At 35.0% G+C, this 18,687-nt stretch overlaps 1 protein-coding gene across 1 annotated transcript; it reads left to right on the top strand.

Annotated features, from left to right (window-relative positions):
* Nucleotides 1-1,324: 1,324 nt before the first annotated feature.
* LOC121736973 (pupal cuticle protein 36-like) lies at nucleotides 1,325-11,245 on the top strand. The gene is made up of 3 exons (XM_042128464.1): nucleotides 1,325-1,370; nucleotides 2,363-2,978; nucleotides 10,462-11,245. The coding sequence occupies exons 1-3, from the start codon at nucleotides 1,362-1,364 to the stop codon at nucleotides 10,791-10,793; spliced, it is 957 nt and encodes a 318-aa protein (XP_041984398.1). The 5' UTR covers nucleotides 1,325-1,361; the 3' UTR covers nucleotides 10,794-11,245.
* Nucleotides 11,246-18,687: the final 7,442 nt, after the last annotated feature.

Below are 18,687 nucleotides of genomic sequence, written 5' to 3' on the forward strand. Positions count from 1 at the left end.
ACCCGCGCCTGAGATGGCCCGAGGCGCCGTCAGACGTATTTAAAATATCACACGTTTTAACAAGTCAAAGGTTAATCTTTGTGTTCTAGAGCAATTCTGGAACTAACTCCCACGCTGATGTAGGGTTACAAAGCCAGGATAAAGACAACTATTTGATAACTTTGATGGCGAAGTTAGACATTAAAATATATGTATGTATGTATGCGTCGCTTAGTGTCATGCCGCATGTGTGCACCATTTCTCAAAACAAAAAAAGTAATAATATTTTTTTCTAAATGTCGAATGCAAGTTTACAAGAGTCTTATAAACGGTAATGGTGCTACGTACAAATTAAACGGCACTCATAACGTTAAATTAAGAAATTTCAAAACAACCCCCGATTCTTAAATGTTAAGTATATTATCAAACTGAAAATTATCAGCACTGAGCAAGCTGATGATGATGAACGATAGCTCAGAACACGCTTGATAATGTTAGCATTCAATTAAAATAAACTATATGGAAATCGGTCCACCCGTTTGGATGCTACCCTCTTTTTGGTCGGGGGTTAAAAATCCGTGAAAAGACAGTCCGTAGCCTATAGACGTAAAAGTATTTCTAGAATACAACACCCTAAATCCGTCTTCAGATACCTCACTTTTCTCCATCATCTATGAATCGGATAAAATTTGGATAGGACGGAGTGCGAAAACCCTTTTTCTGTCTTTCGTATAACCTAGTAAAACGCATGATCATATCAAATCATAGTGTTTTTTCATTAAACGTAAGAGGGATTTTTTGTTTTTCTAACGCGGGGAACGAACCCACGAATAAGGTGTCAAGAAATTGATGCTTCATTCTATCAGCTGTTGTTGCCTTCTAAAATAACTAAACAGCTTAAAGCTTCATAGCAAGTAATTGCATCATCTTCGATGAAATCGTAATAATTGTAATCTCGAATGAATTGTAACATTATTAATTATATTATTGTGATAAATATTGTTATTTTTCTAGTATCTTTCAATATTTTTATAAAACGATATCGAGCAGATCACTTTCGAAAAAGGTACCAAGTATTTTTTAAACCTTTCCATGGAGCTCACCATTTAAACACTATTTTTAACCCAAATTATTATTTTACTATCCATCATTATTTCACCATCCCAGAAAACCCTTTTTCAATCCGTACCAAAAAAAAAAAACCCAACGAAAAAGCCCAAAAGTGTTCCGGATTTTGAACTTTAATCTTTGCATAACCTTAAATGCAAGCGCGACCGTGATACCTTTTTCAGTACAATCTAAGGTAAGATGAGAGGTATATAATCGTGAGATGATCAGGCACAGGCACAGTCCACCGCCAGACACCAGACACATCAGTCAATATGAAGCTGGTAAGTCTAGACTTTTTGTGGATGGATACAAAAAAAAGTACGATTTTCCATAAAAAGTACGTCAAACTTTTTGCAAGTGTCAAAGTTTGAGCGATGGGATTTTTTATAATTAGTTACCCATAGATAGAAAAATAGATTATGAATAATCGGAAAATGTGAAAAGCTTAAAGAAATTTTAATAAATAGTTAAGAAAGTTCATTAATAATAATGATAAAAGGTACAGTTTTAGAAAATTGTGAAAAAAGTTTACTTGTAAAATGTATTAGAAAAAATAACTTTTCAAGTCTTTCATCCCTTTAAAAGTAATTTAAAATAGGTCATTTTCATCTGTCTCCAATCATAACCACTTTCACGACTCTGAACTACGCTCCTAACTCTTATCAAAAGGTTTTCTTTTATTATGCTCAGAGTTATGTAATCTATAACAGATCCTTTATATCAAAAGTATAAGGATCTTACAATATCGTAGTTAATCTTACTGAACCAATTATTAACTGTCCGGTTGCTCTATATCAAAAGGTTACCTAAACTTAACTTTTGACATTTATTTAACCTTTTCGTTCTAATTATGTACTAGTATTCATTACAGTGTAATTAATGTTTCTACACCTACTACCTACTTCATTAATCTTCAAATATCATTAAAACATCATTATAGGTATATCGTTTGGTATCAATTATAGGTGTAAATAATGCAAGCGTTAGCTTGCAGTGGTAAGAGTACCACGGATTATGCTGTTCGATTTGCCCATGTTAGGCGCACTTTTAAAAAATTTACCAAAATGGGGCTTAAATCTATATTATAGAGTTTTTTTAAAGGAGTCTATCTATTTAGCAGCGTTTCTCACCAATCTATTTTTCAAAATTAGCTATTAAAAAGATAAATTCCTGCCAAAACCCTCAGAAACCAAGCTCAAGTCCTGTTTATTCTTCAGCAATATGAGTTCCACTAGATTGTTCATCCCGCTCTAACTCTTTCGTCTCTTTTCAGTTCATAGTCGCTGCCATCATTGGAGTCTGCTCCGCAGCTCGTCTGGACAACGCCTACCTGCCTCCCAGAGGAGGACAGGGTGCAGGTTATGGAGCTACTGGTTCAGGTGGTTCCGGTGGTTTCGGCCGCGGCTCCGGCGGTTTCGGCCAAGGCAGTGGCGGCTTCGGCCAGGGCAGCGGCGGCTTCGGCCAGGGAGGCAGCGGGGGCTTCGGCCAGGGAGGCAGTGGTGGCTTCGGCGGCCAGGGAGGATATAGCCAGGGAGGTGGCCAGGGAGGCAGCTTCGGTGGCTCTGGACGTTCGAATTCTGCTGATGCCAACGCCCAAATCCTGAAGTTAAACAGCGAAGTCACCGCCGAAGGTTTCCAATACGAGTACGAGACGTCCAACGGTATCAAGGCTGATGCTGCTGGTGTTGCCACCAACGGCGTCCAATCTCAAGGCTCCTTCTCCTACAAGGGTGATGACGGCCAGGACTACTCCATCACGTACACCGCTGATGAGAACGGCTTCCAGCCCCGTGGTGCCCACCTCCCCACCCCACCACCGATCCCCGAAGCCATCCTGAAGTCGCTGGAACAGAATGCCCGCGATGAAGCCGCTGGTATCGTTGATGATGGTAAGTGGTAACTTATATTTCTTAAAAAATCGTCAAGTTATAATGCTAATGATGAATAATATACGGCCTCACTGAAAGAGGATTAATGGTTAATTAACTTCAATTTAGTAAAGATTCTGACGGGAACTCTGTACATTTTCTATCGAAGCATTAAATTAATGTTGAGTAATCGTTTGTGTCTCTGAGTATGGCCGTTACAATACTTACATTACGTCTGCTTTAAGTACAACAAAAGTAGATCAAAAGTAGTATATGGGTTTAGGAGATACGATATAACATCAACTAAGGAAGGTCGGCAATCAGCGATTTTTTCAGAAATCACAAAGTGCTATTAATTTTGAATAATAATTCGCGGTATTATTATAAAAATATTATTACGTTGACTACGATAATCTTAGACGTGTTTTGTATATCTTCTTGTAAACCTCATCATAATACATTCATCCATAAAATTGAATAGCATCAAAACAATCAAACCAATGAAATAAAAGTTCAAAAATTTTGTTGTACCGTAATCTTCTCCCAAAAATTATCTTTGTTGCAATATTTTTTTGTTAACTCGATGATAACCGTATATTTTTTAAACTTTAAGCCTGTTTTTCTTTGAAATCAGAGTCAAGTTCATCAAATCAATCTTACAATTATAAAACTTTTCGCAAAAAATCAAATAATATTGACAATTTAGACCTCAAACTTTACCTTACTACGCCTCAAAATAACAAAGAAATTGACCGCAACAACCGCAGAAAAATGTACTACATAAAGTGCGACAAAGCTGGGCGGGAGCGCTGCTGGTAAAGGATATCTGTCAAAAATGACGTTTTTGTATGATGGCAGCGTTAGATCCTTTTCTCGAAACGTTCATTTAAAGCCTTGTCGAGCTGTTTGTAATGCGTGCGTTGCTGTCAATCGAGCGGCAACTTCACATAGTACATCCAACAATAAGCACGACACATACCTGGGCTGTTACATTCACAAATTACATTCTAATGCATCTTCGTTTCAAAACAGTTGCTAAAGTAATCAAGAACATTATAATAATTGCTGTGTGTCGTCCTTTATAATGAAGTTTGGAATTTCATCTAAATATAGCGAGTAAGGCCCCCGCTACACGCTCCGACTTGGTTGCAATATAGAGCGAAGTGGAAGACTCGTTTTTTAGGCTTCCGTACCGAAAGGGTGAAAACGGGATCCTATTACTAACACTTCGTTGTCTGTCCGTCTGTCTGTCTGTCTGTCTATCTCCAGGCTATAACTCAATAACGATAATAGCTAAAGAGTTGAAATTTTTACAGATTATGTATATATCTGTTGCCGCTATAACAACAAATACTAAAAACAAAATAAAAATAATATTCAAGGGGGGCTCCCATACAACAAACGTGATTTTTTTTGGCCTTTTTTACTCTATATCAATAATGGCAACAGGTAGGCACTTGAGATTTTCACTAAATCCTTAATTTTATTTTTACTTTAATAATAATTAAGAATTATTATTAAGCAGGGCTCCCATACAAAAACACATTTTTTGCCTACTTTCGCTCTATAGCGGTACGGAACAATTCGTGGGCGAGTCCGACTAGCACTTGGCCGATTATTGATGATTTTCGTATTTTCATTATTAGGTATGGCGTTTTGCAATATTTCAATACTAATTGTAATATAAAAAAGTAGTAATTAGTTTGAAATGTAGAGCGATGTGAAAGATTGACTTTTAATAATATTTTTCGTATTTAGCAATAGCATTTCGTAATATTTCAATACTCGTAGTTCTACGAAATATTCTACTTTTGTATTTAACGTTCCTTTGGTGTGGTAATGTTAACAAAGAAAATCGTTTGACGTTTATTACATCTACATTGCACTATCGATTTAAATGCTCGATCAAACGTACGATGGCAATCGCTTAACACTATTAAATTATGATTAATTGATCGTCTCATGACGTACAGTCGTTGTAGTCTTCCATATTTTTCAAAGGCAAATTTTTGTGACAGTTTTTACGCAGTAATTCCTTACGCAAGTTCCTTTGTATAGATCTATTAGATCCTGCAAATTGGGACGTGTAGTCGAGGTATAACGAAGTTCAGAGTAATTTCGTCTAAATATGGCGCAGCGCGTCTTAACCTTGCTTTTGCTATTACATCCCATCAATTATTCGTAGACTCACCATGCTTTACGGTTTTAGTAGGACATGGGTATTCAATATATTCTATTGGATGCATTAATTTGTGTTCTTGTGTTCTTAAAATTTCGTTCCCCTATATATTTGAACGATAAGGTTTTAAAACATTTTTGTGTTCATATTTATATTTTATAAATAGTTTTGCAAAAAAAAAACCCTAATACTGTTAGAAGTTAATTTAAATAATATTATTGTGTACTTTCATTCAATAAACATTATATTGAAAATTACAATTTTAATGTAACTAAAATATTTTTGGATTTTATGGTATATTTTTAATCGCTCACTAAACATTAGATATGTGTAATACGCACAAAACGCCAATCAATCATGCCCACATGACGTGGGACGGTCCCACGAGAATCCCACCGTGTGGTCGCCCCTGATGAGCCGTTGCATCAGGTGGAACCAGGGCATCTAGGCCGTAGGTCATATTGCACTAGAAAATTCTCCAGCTAATGATTAGAAAGGAAGTTAATACAGTTTATTAATTGATTAAGAATATTACTAGAAGTGCGTTATCGGGTGTTTATCGAAAGGTTATCAGGAGTTCTTTGCACTTTGTACTATTGCATAAAATTGCAATGATTATAAGCTGATCCGATGAAATATTGTGATAAGAAACACCTTTAAAAATCTTAGGTGGTTACAAAATTATTTCTCATCTTGATCATAACAATGAAATAATCCTATAACATTTTTTTTTATTCCAACGTCTCTACAATTTTCCAACTGCACTCCTTTAATCGTCTTTTCTTTTCCATAATTTTTTTAAAATCTCATAAACAGTATATAATCTCATATTTTATTCTTTCATTTTTTATCCTTCTCCGTCTTGTCTCATTTTCCTTTCCAACCTTTTCATCAATTTGTTTTTATTACTTAAATTTTTTTTTATTACTTAACACTTTTCTTTTATTACTTAAATTTTTTATTGCACTATTTTCATTTTCACAATTATCTTTTTTCACATGCAAATGCTCCAAATTCCACGACATCATAATAATTATCGAGTGCTACGCCTGTTAAAAACCTGATTATTTAATTCATTTCATTTTTATCCTTTCTCATAATTTGTTCACGTTTATTTAATTATTTATCTGAATATTTTCACATCCTTCCCATTTTTTATCCTTTCTTACATCATTCCAAGTGCCTTTTTATTCTTTCTTATAATTTATTCACGTTTATTTAATTACATTATCTGAATATTTTCACATCCTTCCCATTTTTTATCCTTTCTTACATCATTCCAAGTGCTCCAAACTTCACGACAGCATTATCGAATGCGAACGTTAAATACCACGTCTATCCCGCTCTCTGTAACCTTTGCTCACGGATTCGGAGATCGGACATTCCATTGTTGATCGAAATCTGATTCATTCCAGGAATGATTTGATTGTTTCTAAATCTTTCGAAGACGATGCGGATACTCTTCAATTGTTACAATATTCTACCATTATTTTAATCTAGATTTTGCAAGTTGCAATATCGGTCGGCAGATTTTTTTCCTAGTAGCAGTGTTAAAGTATCGCCAGACTCAATTAAATAGTAACAGATAAACAAACAACACACATATATTTTTGTACTAGTTGGAGCTGTGGAGGTCCTATGAAGAAGTTTTTTATTTTATTTTTAGTCGTCTTTGGGCTTTCAGACCATATCCTTTTCTCTTACCTCTAAACCAGTTAGAGTTCAATCTAGTAAAAAATCCTATAATTTAATTTGCAACACTAAACTCTTTAACAAAAATTCACGACAATTTGGCTGTCTCCCATTTTGCTTAGGGTGGGAAATTGGATTTCCCCTACTCCTTCTATCTTTCTTCTGATTAATTTCGTTGCGGGTCCCAAGACAGATTTAGCTTGTCCCTCGAGCACCCCTGAGATCATATCAAAGGGTTTTCGTGGTTGTGGAGTTGCAGTGGTGGGAATGTGTGGTGGGCCAATTGCCCGATAAAAAAACTCTTTAACAAACTTTTGTGCTAATCAATGACCAATATCAATGCTATATATTTCCTTAAAGACCCAATTCCTTGCCATTTAGCCTCATAATCGTTTGCATTATCAATAAAAGACTGCGCTTTGTGTGTCCACAATAAGATTGGTGTTACCGTTCCCATCATACAAACCGGTGACCACATCTTCCCACACCTTACTGGAGATTATCGTGAATATATTATTGCTACATTTAATCCGAAGGAGTTTAATGATAGCTCGTTGCGAATATCGCCCAAAGAGATTCCCAAAACTTTTAGAGGCAATTTTTATTAGATATGGCTTAAAAATCAAGGCTGTAAGTGACATCCCCCTAAAAACTTTTCTCGTTGATTATCTTGCAATAATAATTAGTAGATATTAAATTGCATTTAAGTATAATATTAAACAATAAATTTAAAAAAAATGTATATTAAACTTTAACGCCTGAAGGAATTTCATAGCAAAATGGTGTAATCGGTGTAAATTCTAATAATTATGAAACAAAAGAACTAAGAAACTGTATATTATTATTATAATTTCGTCTGACTTAAGCACAGTTTTATTTTTATATATTTTTACCTAAATCTACTGCCACAGTTCAGAGGCTTATCCTACAAGGATGTTTTGGCCAGTTAGCTAAATCACATTTAATTTCTTGTAAGCTGCCACTTGAAAGTTAAAAGATAACTGCTTTTAAAACACCTTCTACCATATCATCCAAGTATATCTTGCGTGTGGTCGAATTATGAATTGTAGCTGGTCATTTTAAGTAACAACCATTTTGCATCTACGCCCTTATTAAAATCCAGATGCAACTTATCCTTGTAGGTCTGTATTTCAACTGTCAACACCCACAGGTGTTATAGAATCCTCAGTTTATTGTAACATTACCATCTAGCGTCAGACCTCTTGCAAAACGTCCCTTCACTGACTGACAGATATAAATATGAACCATTTACTCACAGCTGAAGACTGAAGATGAAGTGGGTAACTAACATTTTATAACATAAGAGTAATTATGCGTAATTGAAAAAAAGAGTTTTTTTCCCTTAAAATAAAATAAAAACCTTGTAACCTGTCTAGTCTCTCTAATATATCTGGCTATACATAAAATTCACATTTTTTAATTTCAAATAAATTTTCCGGGCCTAAAGCCTCCATTTATGCAGAAAACGACAACTTACAAATCTTTAATTATCCACTACATCCACTTACATCTTCGGTTGTGAAATTACTCATCTTCAATAATAATACATTACCGCGAACATCCTAGGTAATAATAATAACGAAACACATAAGTGGGCAAGATTAGATCCATTCCAAGGTAAAGGTGTGACTTAAATAATATAATTGCACTGTTATTATGTTTGAAGACTTCTCGTGGGAGAATAAAAGTTTAACTTGGTAGCATCATAATATTATTATATCACAATTTAAAAACGGATATATTACATTAGCTACTATTAAAAGTTATTTACAAGTTAGGATAATCATCCTCTGGTTGTATGGCAAATAAGATGATTCACATTTCACGCATTGAATATTATGCATCTAAAAAGTCAGTCCTGCGCCAGATTTCTCGCCAGTCATATCCGTCATCCGTCTCCCTTGGTAATGAGAGAAAATAAAGAAACAGTTCTTTTGTTTATTGCGGACACACTTGGGCATTATAAAATTACTCTACCGACGAACCTCACGTCTAGCCTGACATCTCGCTGTTTTCCTTGCAATATGTCAAAGCATAATAATTTATGCTTTCACATATTTAGATGTGGGAGAGCCATGCTTCGGCACGAATGGGCCGGCTCGACCGGAGAAATACCACGTTCTCACAGAAGTCCGGCGTGAAACAGCGTTTGCGCTGTGTTTCGCCGAGTGAGTGAGTTTACCGGAGGCCCAATCCTCTACCCTATTTCCTTCCTTACCCTCCCCTATTCCCTTCCCATCCCATCCTTATTACCCTTTTCCCTCTTAAAAGGCCGGAAACGCACCTGCAGCTCTTCTGATGCGGCGAGTATCCATGGGCGACGGAAGTGCTTTCCATCAGGTGACCCGTTTGCTCGTTTGCCCACTTATTTAAAAAAAATACAATCAGTCCTTACATTTTGAAGATTTTATCTGCCAGTCCATCCATTTATCCGACTGTCTGTCATTTAAATACTAACTTGTAGCTTAATACAGTTGTATGTAATATAGTTTGCTGTTTAAATGACTTGAGTTGCAGTCAAAACTTACCATCAATTCAGTAGCATGACCGCAAAGCGATATTCACAGTATGATTAATGGTTTTTACATCGCCTGTGTAAACGATACGCACTGATCTCTGGCCTCTATTCATAATCTTGAATCTGTCTTCGCCTATACGAGATTTATATATTATTATATTTCTAGAGCCTGCTGAACAACATTATATCATTATTTACACTTTCTTTCAATGTTAAGGGCCTGTTTTATCCCTTTCTGATAAAGTGGCGAATAGGCTATTCACAAGTTAAGTGGTTGATAGCCTATTCGGCACTTATCAGGAAGTGGTGAAACAGGCCCTAAACGTGCTAAATTTTATTTCAAGTGAAAGATTTTTATATACTATCCACTGCAAGCAAAAGACCTTTATTCCCATTTCTCTTATTATAGTGCTACCGTAGCTCTGTTAAATATTATAAGTAATGTTTGTCCATCTGTCAAATACCAAATACCAAAAATAAGAAAAAGTTGGGATACAAGCCAGCTTTTCCTCCTTCTCAAAATATGTTAACAATAATATTGTAGGATTCTAATGATGAAATTGTAAAATAACCACACCTCTTACAATCCAAAATGATTATTTAACAATGCAACGAATTCACGTCTACACAGAATACTCCATGGTGATTGTTACCGAAAGTACGTGATTTAGAATTCTAGTATTTACTCTAAACACCAACCTTTAGCACTTTCAGACCACAGCCTTGAGACGATTTCTGATTGTGATGACAGTCTAGAATCTTCTAAATAATTATTAATGTCTAGACATTTTTATATTTGTTTATAGAAAATCCTTTTATAGTAAGGTATTTAGTTGTTTTTTTTTTCTTTTGACGGTCAGAAGCGGACCAAAGATAGTTTACATATCGACATGACGCGTCGATGCAATTTATACTATACTTTTAATAACAGTATAATAATATAATTATTACATTGCACTATAATTAATTAACTGTAACTTTTTTTCTTTTTTATCCCACAATCTATATGTTTTATCAAACAATTTGGAGATCTCAATCTTTACAAACTATCTTCCAGAATTGTTGTACAGAATGTTTTTGTTTCTTTTTTACAGGCACATACCGCGGTGAGGGTGCTGGCGCTGGCGCCGGCTCTGGTGCTGGCTACGGATCCGGAAACGGCGGTCGTGGTGGATACTCCGCACCTTCCAACCAGTACGGCGCTCCCGGCTTCGGAGGCCAGGGATCAGGCTTCGGCGGCCAGGGATCAGGCTTCGGCGGCCAGGGATCGGGCTTCGGTGGCCAAGGATCAGGCTTCGGAGCTAAAACTTCGAGCTTCGGAGGCCAGGGTAATGGCGCCGCTTCTCGCCAATACTTGGCGCCCAACGCGGGGCCAAGGGGCTCCGGAAACGGTAACTTCAACTCCCAAACTGGCTACCGTTACTAAGTGCATCTCGTTTTAATTATGAATGTGCGACGAGGATGTAAAATATCTTTGAATTAGCGCCTGTTGTTCCAACAAATGCTGTTTTGTGATGTAAAATATTGTATAATCTTGCTGTTAGCGCAGAATATTAGAATTTTCTTTGGCGCACAAGGTTTGTTAGTATCTAAGAAATCTTTTGCGCACAGTCTCAAAAAATCTTAGATTGAATCTAATATTTTGCGTGAGCTTCTTTATTATTTAATACTCATCTTTGAATATTTCTTCTTGCCTTTTCTATAATAATGATCTCAGTAACATTTTACTGCTCTATAATATTTCATGTTTCTTAGTTGTAAGTAGATCAGCTATGTAAATGGACAGTACTAGTTGTAAGAAGTTTTTAATAAAAAGCAAAAATAATAGTTTATAACGATTGTAAATATGAAATATAACGAATAAACTATTTAAAGCAATTTCTTGTTTGTGTTTTTCTTCGTCACACACACTGTAGGGCACAAACATTTCAGCTACAAAAGACTTTTGAAATACCAGAATCTGATGGCAGGATGGCAGGTTTTTAAAAAAATGTTCTTGATCATTGGATACATTTTTATATTTACATGTTTCATACACAGAATTAGCCGCTATAAGGAAAAAAAGGATCAAAATATTTTATTCCATTAATTATTACCCCGGTATTGCTAGAGTCAATTTCTTTTCTCAATTTTTGCCATCAGATTCTGGTAGACCTATACTTACATTATTAAAGTACATTAAAATACAATATCCAAAAATATATATTTGAGAAATAAATACCTAACTGATTGAAAAGATTTTATAGCTATTAACCAGGAAAGAAAGTTTCGTATTTTCCTTACAAAAGACATCCCTTCTCAATTTTAGGCTCTTTTTTTAATTCTATTGTATCGAACGAAATATAAATAATTTGACTTATTATTAATGTCGACTAAAATAAAGGGAATGTTTTAGTTTCATAGTTTTGCATGCTTTGGATCATGCTACGAATAATAAAAACTAGGACCATGCAAAAAATATGTTAAACAAAGTAGTTAGGTACTATCAGTGAAGTTGATTCATAGGCAGAAGGCGGATCTAGGTAGCTTGGTCTAGTTATGCCGATCCCACTGATTATCCCAGCCGACAGATCCCAATTTACATTAAACTGTTTTTTTTTTTTTTTTTTTGAAATAAGGGGGCACACGAGCAACCGGGTCACCTGATGGAAAGCAACTTCCATCGCCCATGGACACTCGCAGCATCAGAAGAGCTGCAAGTGCGTTGCCGACCTTTTAAGAGGGAATAGGGTAATAGGGGAGGGTAGGGAAGGGAAGGGAAGGGAATAGTTGAGGATAAGGAAGGGAATAGGGTAGGGGTTAGGGGATTGGGCCTCCGGTAAACTCACTCACTCGGCGAAACACAGCGCAAGCGCTGTTTCACGCCGGTTTTCTGTGAGAACGTGGTATTTATCCGGTCGAGCCGGCCCATTCGTGCCGAAGCATGGCTCTCCCACGTAAAAATTAACCCGTCCAAATTACGTAGGCCCGCCATTTGCCTATGAATCAACAGATCCCAATTTTCAATTGAACTGACTGCAGGCCCTTCCCCTACATAGTAGCTTTACCATATTTAGAGTCTTATAAACTCATAATTTGAAAGCTACAAAGTTATAATAAAATACAGCAATAATCTTCAGTATATCAACATTCCTTTCCCCGTTTTAAATTTTCTATTATTGACTTTATTGTTTATTATAAAATAAAGTAATACCAATTAATTAAAATTGAAGCACACTTTCAGCATCTCCCTAGTACTTAAACACACGACAATTTCATTAACTACATATTCCCCGTTTTAAATTTTTTTAAATCAGTTTTGAACTAAGATAAGAAAAAAAATAGGATTTTTGGGCGATCTCGGCAACGCGTCAAATGGTATTTTATGACTACAATATATTGTAGTCATAAAATACCATCGAGAAAATTGATTCATAGGCAAATGAGATACCATACATTTGCTAAATTCATTCTCTGATTATTTTTTACCTCTTCACTCTTAAGGTATCAAACCGATTTTCATGAAATTTTGTATACGGAAAGGATTTTTTTTTTTTCGTTTGACGGAATATTTTATGCTTTCCATACTAAACCGAATATCTGCGCAAGAAAACCGAATATATTGTAAACTTAAATAATGAACACATATAAATAAAGCCTTAATGGACATCTTCAAAATGTTTCCAACGCACGTATAGTCAATTATACCTTTACATGGTAACGTTTTGCGATTACCTCCAAGGTCAAATACAGCTGCATTTTTTATTTTAATTGGCTGTCTAGTATTTTGTCTATGAAATGCACACTCATACAAATTCCAAACACACAAATATCATGATAACTTTAAGTCTAAATATGCTGCTCTGTTTGGGAAATATGAATTGTTTTTCAGGAAAAAAATTCAGACCTGAAAGGATGTTTCGGTGTGTGTATAGACTATGGACATTATGTTAATCCTAATTTTGCCAACAATCATTACTACCGCTTCCTATCGCGACTGGACTCAGTAATGATATACAGCTTTATAACAAGTAAGGGGGCGTCCACAAATTACGTGTTTAAACGGCCATGCCGACTGTATGGGCGCCGCAGACTCGATCGCACAAAAAGACTGTCGTCTGCGATCTCCCAAATACGTTATACGATTAGAATTATTCTCGTCATTCGTTCGAAAGGAAATAATTTCATTGATACTTTGACGTTATAGATCTTCTGACTGTGAAACAATCCAACGCGTTTACGTATGAAACCCACATTAAAAAAAATCTCACTTGATATTTGGGGAATGGGGGAGGGGATTGAATAAAATCTCACAAAATCTCACCAAACTTTTTTCCTTGTAGTAACTGAAGATCACTAATTCTAAGATCGCTTATCTAATATATAAAAATAAGTCGGGTTTTCCTTCCTGACGCTATAACTCCAGAACGCACGAACCGATTTCCATTGGGTTTTGCATTCGTTGGAAAGGTCTCGGGCTTCATGAGGTCTATAGAAAAAAAACCAGAAAAAACTTTAAGAGAAAAACAGGAAAACAGGGAAAATAATTTTATGGCAAAACAACGTTTGCCGGGACAGCATACTTAAAAGACCTAGGCACCAGTTCAAATAATTTTCTCACAATTAAAATATTTAGGTCATAATGCAATATGCAAACAAGAATGTCCTAGGGATATAGGTCTTACACGTACACCATTACACAATCTATCTAGCTCAAACGCAGATCTCGAAGAAAGACCTGACCTGTTATGGCTAAGCTCATCTGCCTGAATATGGCGGTTAGGCTGTAGTTAGGCTGTTTTTGCCCACCGTAAATGGTTTGTAACCATCTCGCGATCGTGACTTCAAAATGTAAGGCCCTTCGCACACTAAGGTAGATCGTATTTTACCAAAGTGTAAAGAAAAAATTTAAAAATACTTTAAGTTTTCAAAATAATTTATAAAAATAGAAACTTATTATTACTAAACTATGCACTAAATTTCCTAAATATTTGGAACAGTATAGAGCATTTTTATTTCAAAGATTATGCTCGTGTATTTTCTTCCTGCAATAAGGTGTCCTAATCGCAGCTATGAAGTGATTACCAAGAAACTTTATTATAAATTTTATTGGGCCGAATCACATAACATATTAGCGTCAAAACCATTCAAAACTAATAATAAAAACTTTTAAAAAATTCGCTGATATTGACAGAGGTTGTCACAACGTGGTTATGTGTTTCGGCGTCAATTCCAACGAATAAAAATATTTTTACATGGATAATTCTATACACACTGCTTATCTTTGTCTGGCATGCTGACTTTTTTAAAAAATAGGATTAAACAAGCAAGTCGCTCATGGACTCTCGCAAAATCAGAGGAGTTGCAGGTGCGTTGCTTTTAAAAAGCGGATACGATCTCTTCTTGAAGCTTCGCAATACAGATACTGGACTCGATTAAAATAATAAAGAAATAATAAAAAATATTTATTAAGAAACCAAATCATTAGTTATGTGCTAGGCGCTGCGTAATTATTTTTTTTGTTAGGGTGTAAGTGTGTGCAGTCCCCACACATGAAGATGATTTATTTGCATAGACATTTGGATTTTCGCTTGTTTTAATTAGTAATGAATTATGAATGAACTGGAATAGTCTTGAGCATTATTAATGATTCATTCTTAATGAAAATTCATTATTGAATGGAGGTTGCGTTTTTGTGCAACACCTAATACGTCCTCAATATGTGTGATTTATTTAGTTTTAAATTGGTTTTAAACTTTAGTGTAATGATAAAATATAATTATATACTGGCCTACAGTTATATATTCTGTCATATGATTTCCATAACTCGAGCTAGAGTTAAGGAATAAAATCTATTTCCTTCTGAAAAACCAACTATAAAAATAAATAAATAGTAAATAAATAAATATAAGTAAAACTGTATTTTAAAGGTTTCTTAGATTTACGAATATTGTTATGAACCCTTTGTCCCTACGTTTCGATCAGTCCACTAAAAGCAGCCAATATTTAGGAATAAGAAAAGTGCTCCGAGACAAAATCCGTAAGTGCACAAAACTATAAATTGATTTATATTTAAGTAAACTCTAATTTAATTGAAGCTCTTCGTGATAAAGCTATAACCCCAATTACGTACATCAATTAACTTAATTCTGATTCTAGTTAGACATTAATCAAATTAAAAGGTACTTTTCCTACGGCCTAATGACCTGCTGCTATTTAGTGCATGTTGAATATCTAGATAATTGATTGATCACCGATTAGTGTGATCTTGGTTAAGAGGTAAAGTTCATACCTAACATAGTTTAATAAATCTACAGCTTGAAACTTCTCCTTTGCTAGCACCTTCTCCTTTTTAGTAAGTAAAGGAAAAACCCAGCATTAAAGGGATTAGCCATTTTAGTTTACTAGACTTTGGCGCCTAACTTCATTTTTCGCGTGGGGAACAAATTTCACAACAGAGGGTAAAACGGGGTTAAACGTTTGTATAAAAAACATAATATGTTTTTGTGGTAAGGGACTTCAAACCCAGGTTGATTTTTAGGGTTCCGTACCCAACGGGACCCTATTCATGAGACTTCGATTCTGTCTGTCTGTCTCCAGGCTGTATCTCAAGAACCGCTATAGCTAGAGTTCTGAAATTTTCACAGATTGTTGTATTTGATATTGATTGTGATATCTGTTGTCGCTATTACAACAAATACTGAAAACAAAATAAAATGAATATTTAAAGGGGGCTCCCATACAATAAACGTGATTTTTTTGGCCTTTTTTGCTCGATATCAATAATGAAAACAGGTAGGCACTTGATAGTTTCACAAAAGCCTTAATTATACGTCTACTTCAATATTTAAGAATAATATTAAAATAAAATAAAAATTTAAGGGCTCCCATACAAAAACACAATTTTTCGATTATCTTTCCTCTATTACGATACAGAACCCTTCGTGCGCAAGCCCGACTCGCACTTGACCGATTATTTTATTATATGGTGTTAACCTTAACAGTCGAGTCATTAGATATTTTGATAAGATAGTGGATTGATTTTTAAGGATACTGCTATTAGATTCTGTATATGATTAGTACGATGATCCAGCCCTGGGATCATGTTTTACTGGCGCCCGCTACTGTATCAATTTATATGAGCAACTAGACGCCCGCGACTCCGTTATAACAAAATTCGTTACACGCGCGGGAACCGTACTTTTTTCCGGGATAAAAAGTATTCCATGTCCTTTCCCGGAATTAAAAGTATCTCCATGTCAAATTTCATCGAAATCGGTTCAGCGGCTTAGATGTGAAGTAGAAACAGACAGACAGACAGGCAGGCAGACAGACACACTTTCGCATTTAAAATATTAATATGGATATCATCTATTAGATTGTACGATGTATGTGTCCAGCCCAAAACTAAAAAGAGATAGGGTGTTGCTCCATTTATATTCAAAAATGCATCGAGGAAAGAATATAGGCCTTGCGAACTTGGGAGGGGTAAATGTGAAGCCACATTGCTCTATTGCGCTGCGGTGCGTCGTCGCAATGTTAACGCTGTGTTTCTTTATGCATAAAAGATAAATTGTTCCAGGGCATGGTGGATGGCAAACTACTTATATAGAGGTAATAAGAGCTATAGATGAAAGGAGTTTCGACTATAGTAAAAAATGGATTTCATTAGTCTCAACCAAAATCGAATTCGAAATCATTGAAGCGAATACGCTCATAACATTTTTTATTTCGGATTGGCAAAGACGAAACGAAGCTTTGTTAGACTTCCTGGGATAACGTGCTCTGATTGGCCGAATATGCTGTTATCATATATGTATACATATTAAATTATATTATATATTTTTTTTTATTAAGTAAGTATTATTTTTTTTGTTCTACTTTAATTACACACACAAATTATATTATTATGTATAATCGTATATTATATATTGCTTATATAATTATTTACAAATTACAGTCAATGCTATCTATTTTATTTATGTTTTATTATAATAATTATTAATTATCTTATACACAACCATTTATTACACTTGATATTATTATTGTTTACTATGTGCCTCGTCTTGACGTGGTCTGTCCAACGCGTCCAAAATGGGTCCACAGAATATCAGGGACTGTGGAGCCCACAGTCATGAACCTGAGTGGATTCCACTTCAATAGTTTGGGCATTACACCACCTACCAATTTGTATCTGGCGCCTTGCTAAATGCATATTATGTTTTGTTTTATTGTTATTTTATTTTTTTTATTTCTTTTTTCCTCTTGTATTATTGTTTTTTTTTTTTTTTTTGTTTTTTTGTTTGTGTGTTTCTTATACTTGCATGGAGTGGTATCTTTAAATTTAAATGTACAGAACTTTGTGTAATGTCCAGATTTCTGAATAAACGTTTATTTATTTATTTATTTATCGCGTCAGCGGAATTTATATATTATATTTATTTATATATTTTATCGCGGTGACACAACGCAGATGCAGCGTACGCTGCTCCGACGCAGCGCATCGTGATGTGCCCTCTACACACTTTAGTAGCAATATTTGGCAATATGATTAATAGATAACACATCAAATATTGACTCTAATGAATAAAAACTTATTGAAAGCACAAAAACGCGTCGGTCACGAACGCATTGATTGGGTAATTGATTTGCTGTCAACGGTTGTTATGGTAACCAATTATGATGTTAAGAGGTTATGACGTAGGGATAACTGAGGTATATCTAACCTACATAGATATGGCTACTATGGGCCAACGTTTCTGTACTTATACTACATACTATCCTTCTATTATTATTAATGTGAAAGTGTGTCTGTCTGTCTGTTACTTTATAATACATAATCCAGTAAACCGATTTTGTTAGGTACAGTGTAAAGATCTGTCTGTTACTTCTTCACATTTAAGCCACTGAACTAATTTTAATTGTCTATGTGAAACTTTGATTCCAGGGGTAGAACTTAAGAGACCGGGTACCATCGAAATTCTCATACATACGTAATACCAAAATCATTTTCTCATACGAAAATATTTAACACGTTTGAGTTATTTTTCAGCAATTCATGAAGCCCCAAGCGGCCACATCCGGCCGCGATAACAATAGATAAGCTATTCTGTCTCGTTTTTCCGCGGTCGAAAGGTTTAAATAGTAATTACCTAGGATCCTGCGTAAAAATTACTACAAAATATTTAAACACTAAAAAATATAGTGAAACACTAAAAATATATACTTAAAATATAAATAGTAAATTAACTAGAAAATATTTAAACTTTAAATAATACTTTTTTGGATTTTTTGGTGATTTTGGGGATTTTGGTATTACGTATGTATGAGAATTTCGATGG

This window comes from Aricia agestis, chromosome 20 (genome assembly GCF_905147365.1).
Source record: "Aricia agestis chromosome 20, ilAriAges1.1, whole genome shotgun sequence".
Lineage (NCBI taxonomy): Eukaryota > Metazoa > Arthropoda > Insecta > Lepidoptera > Lycaenidae > Aricia > Aricia agestis.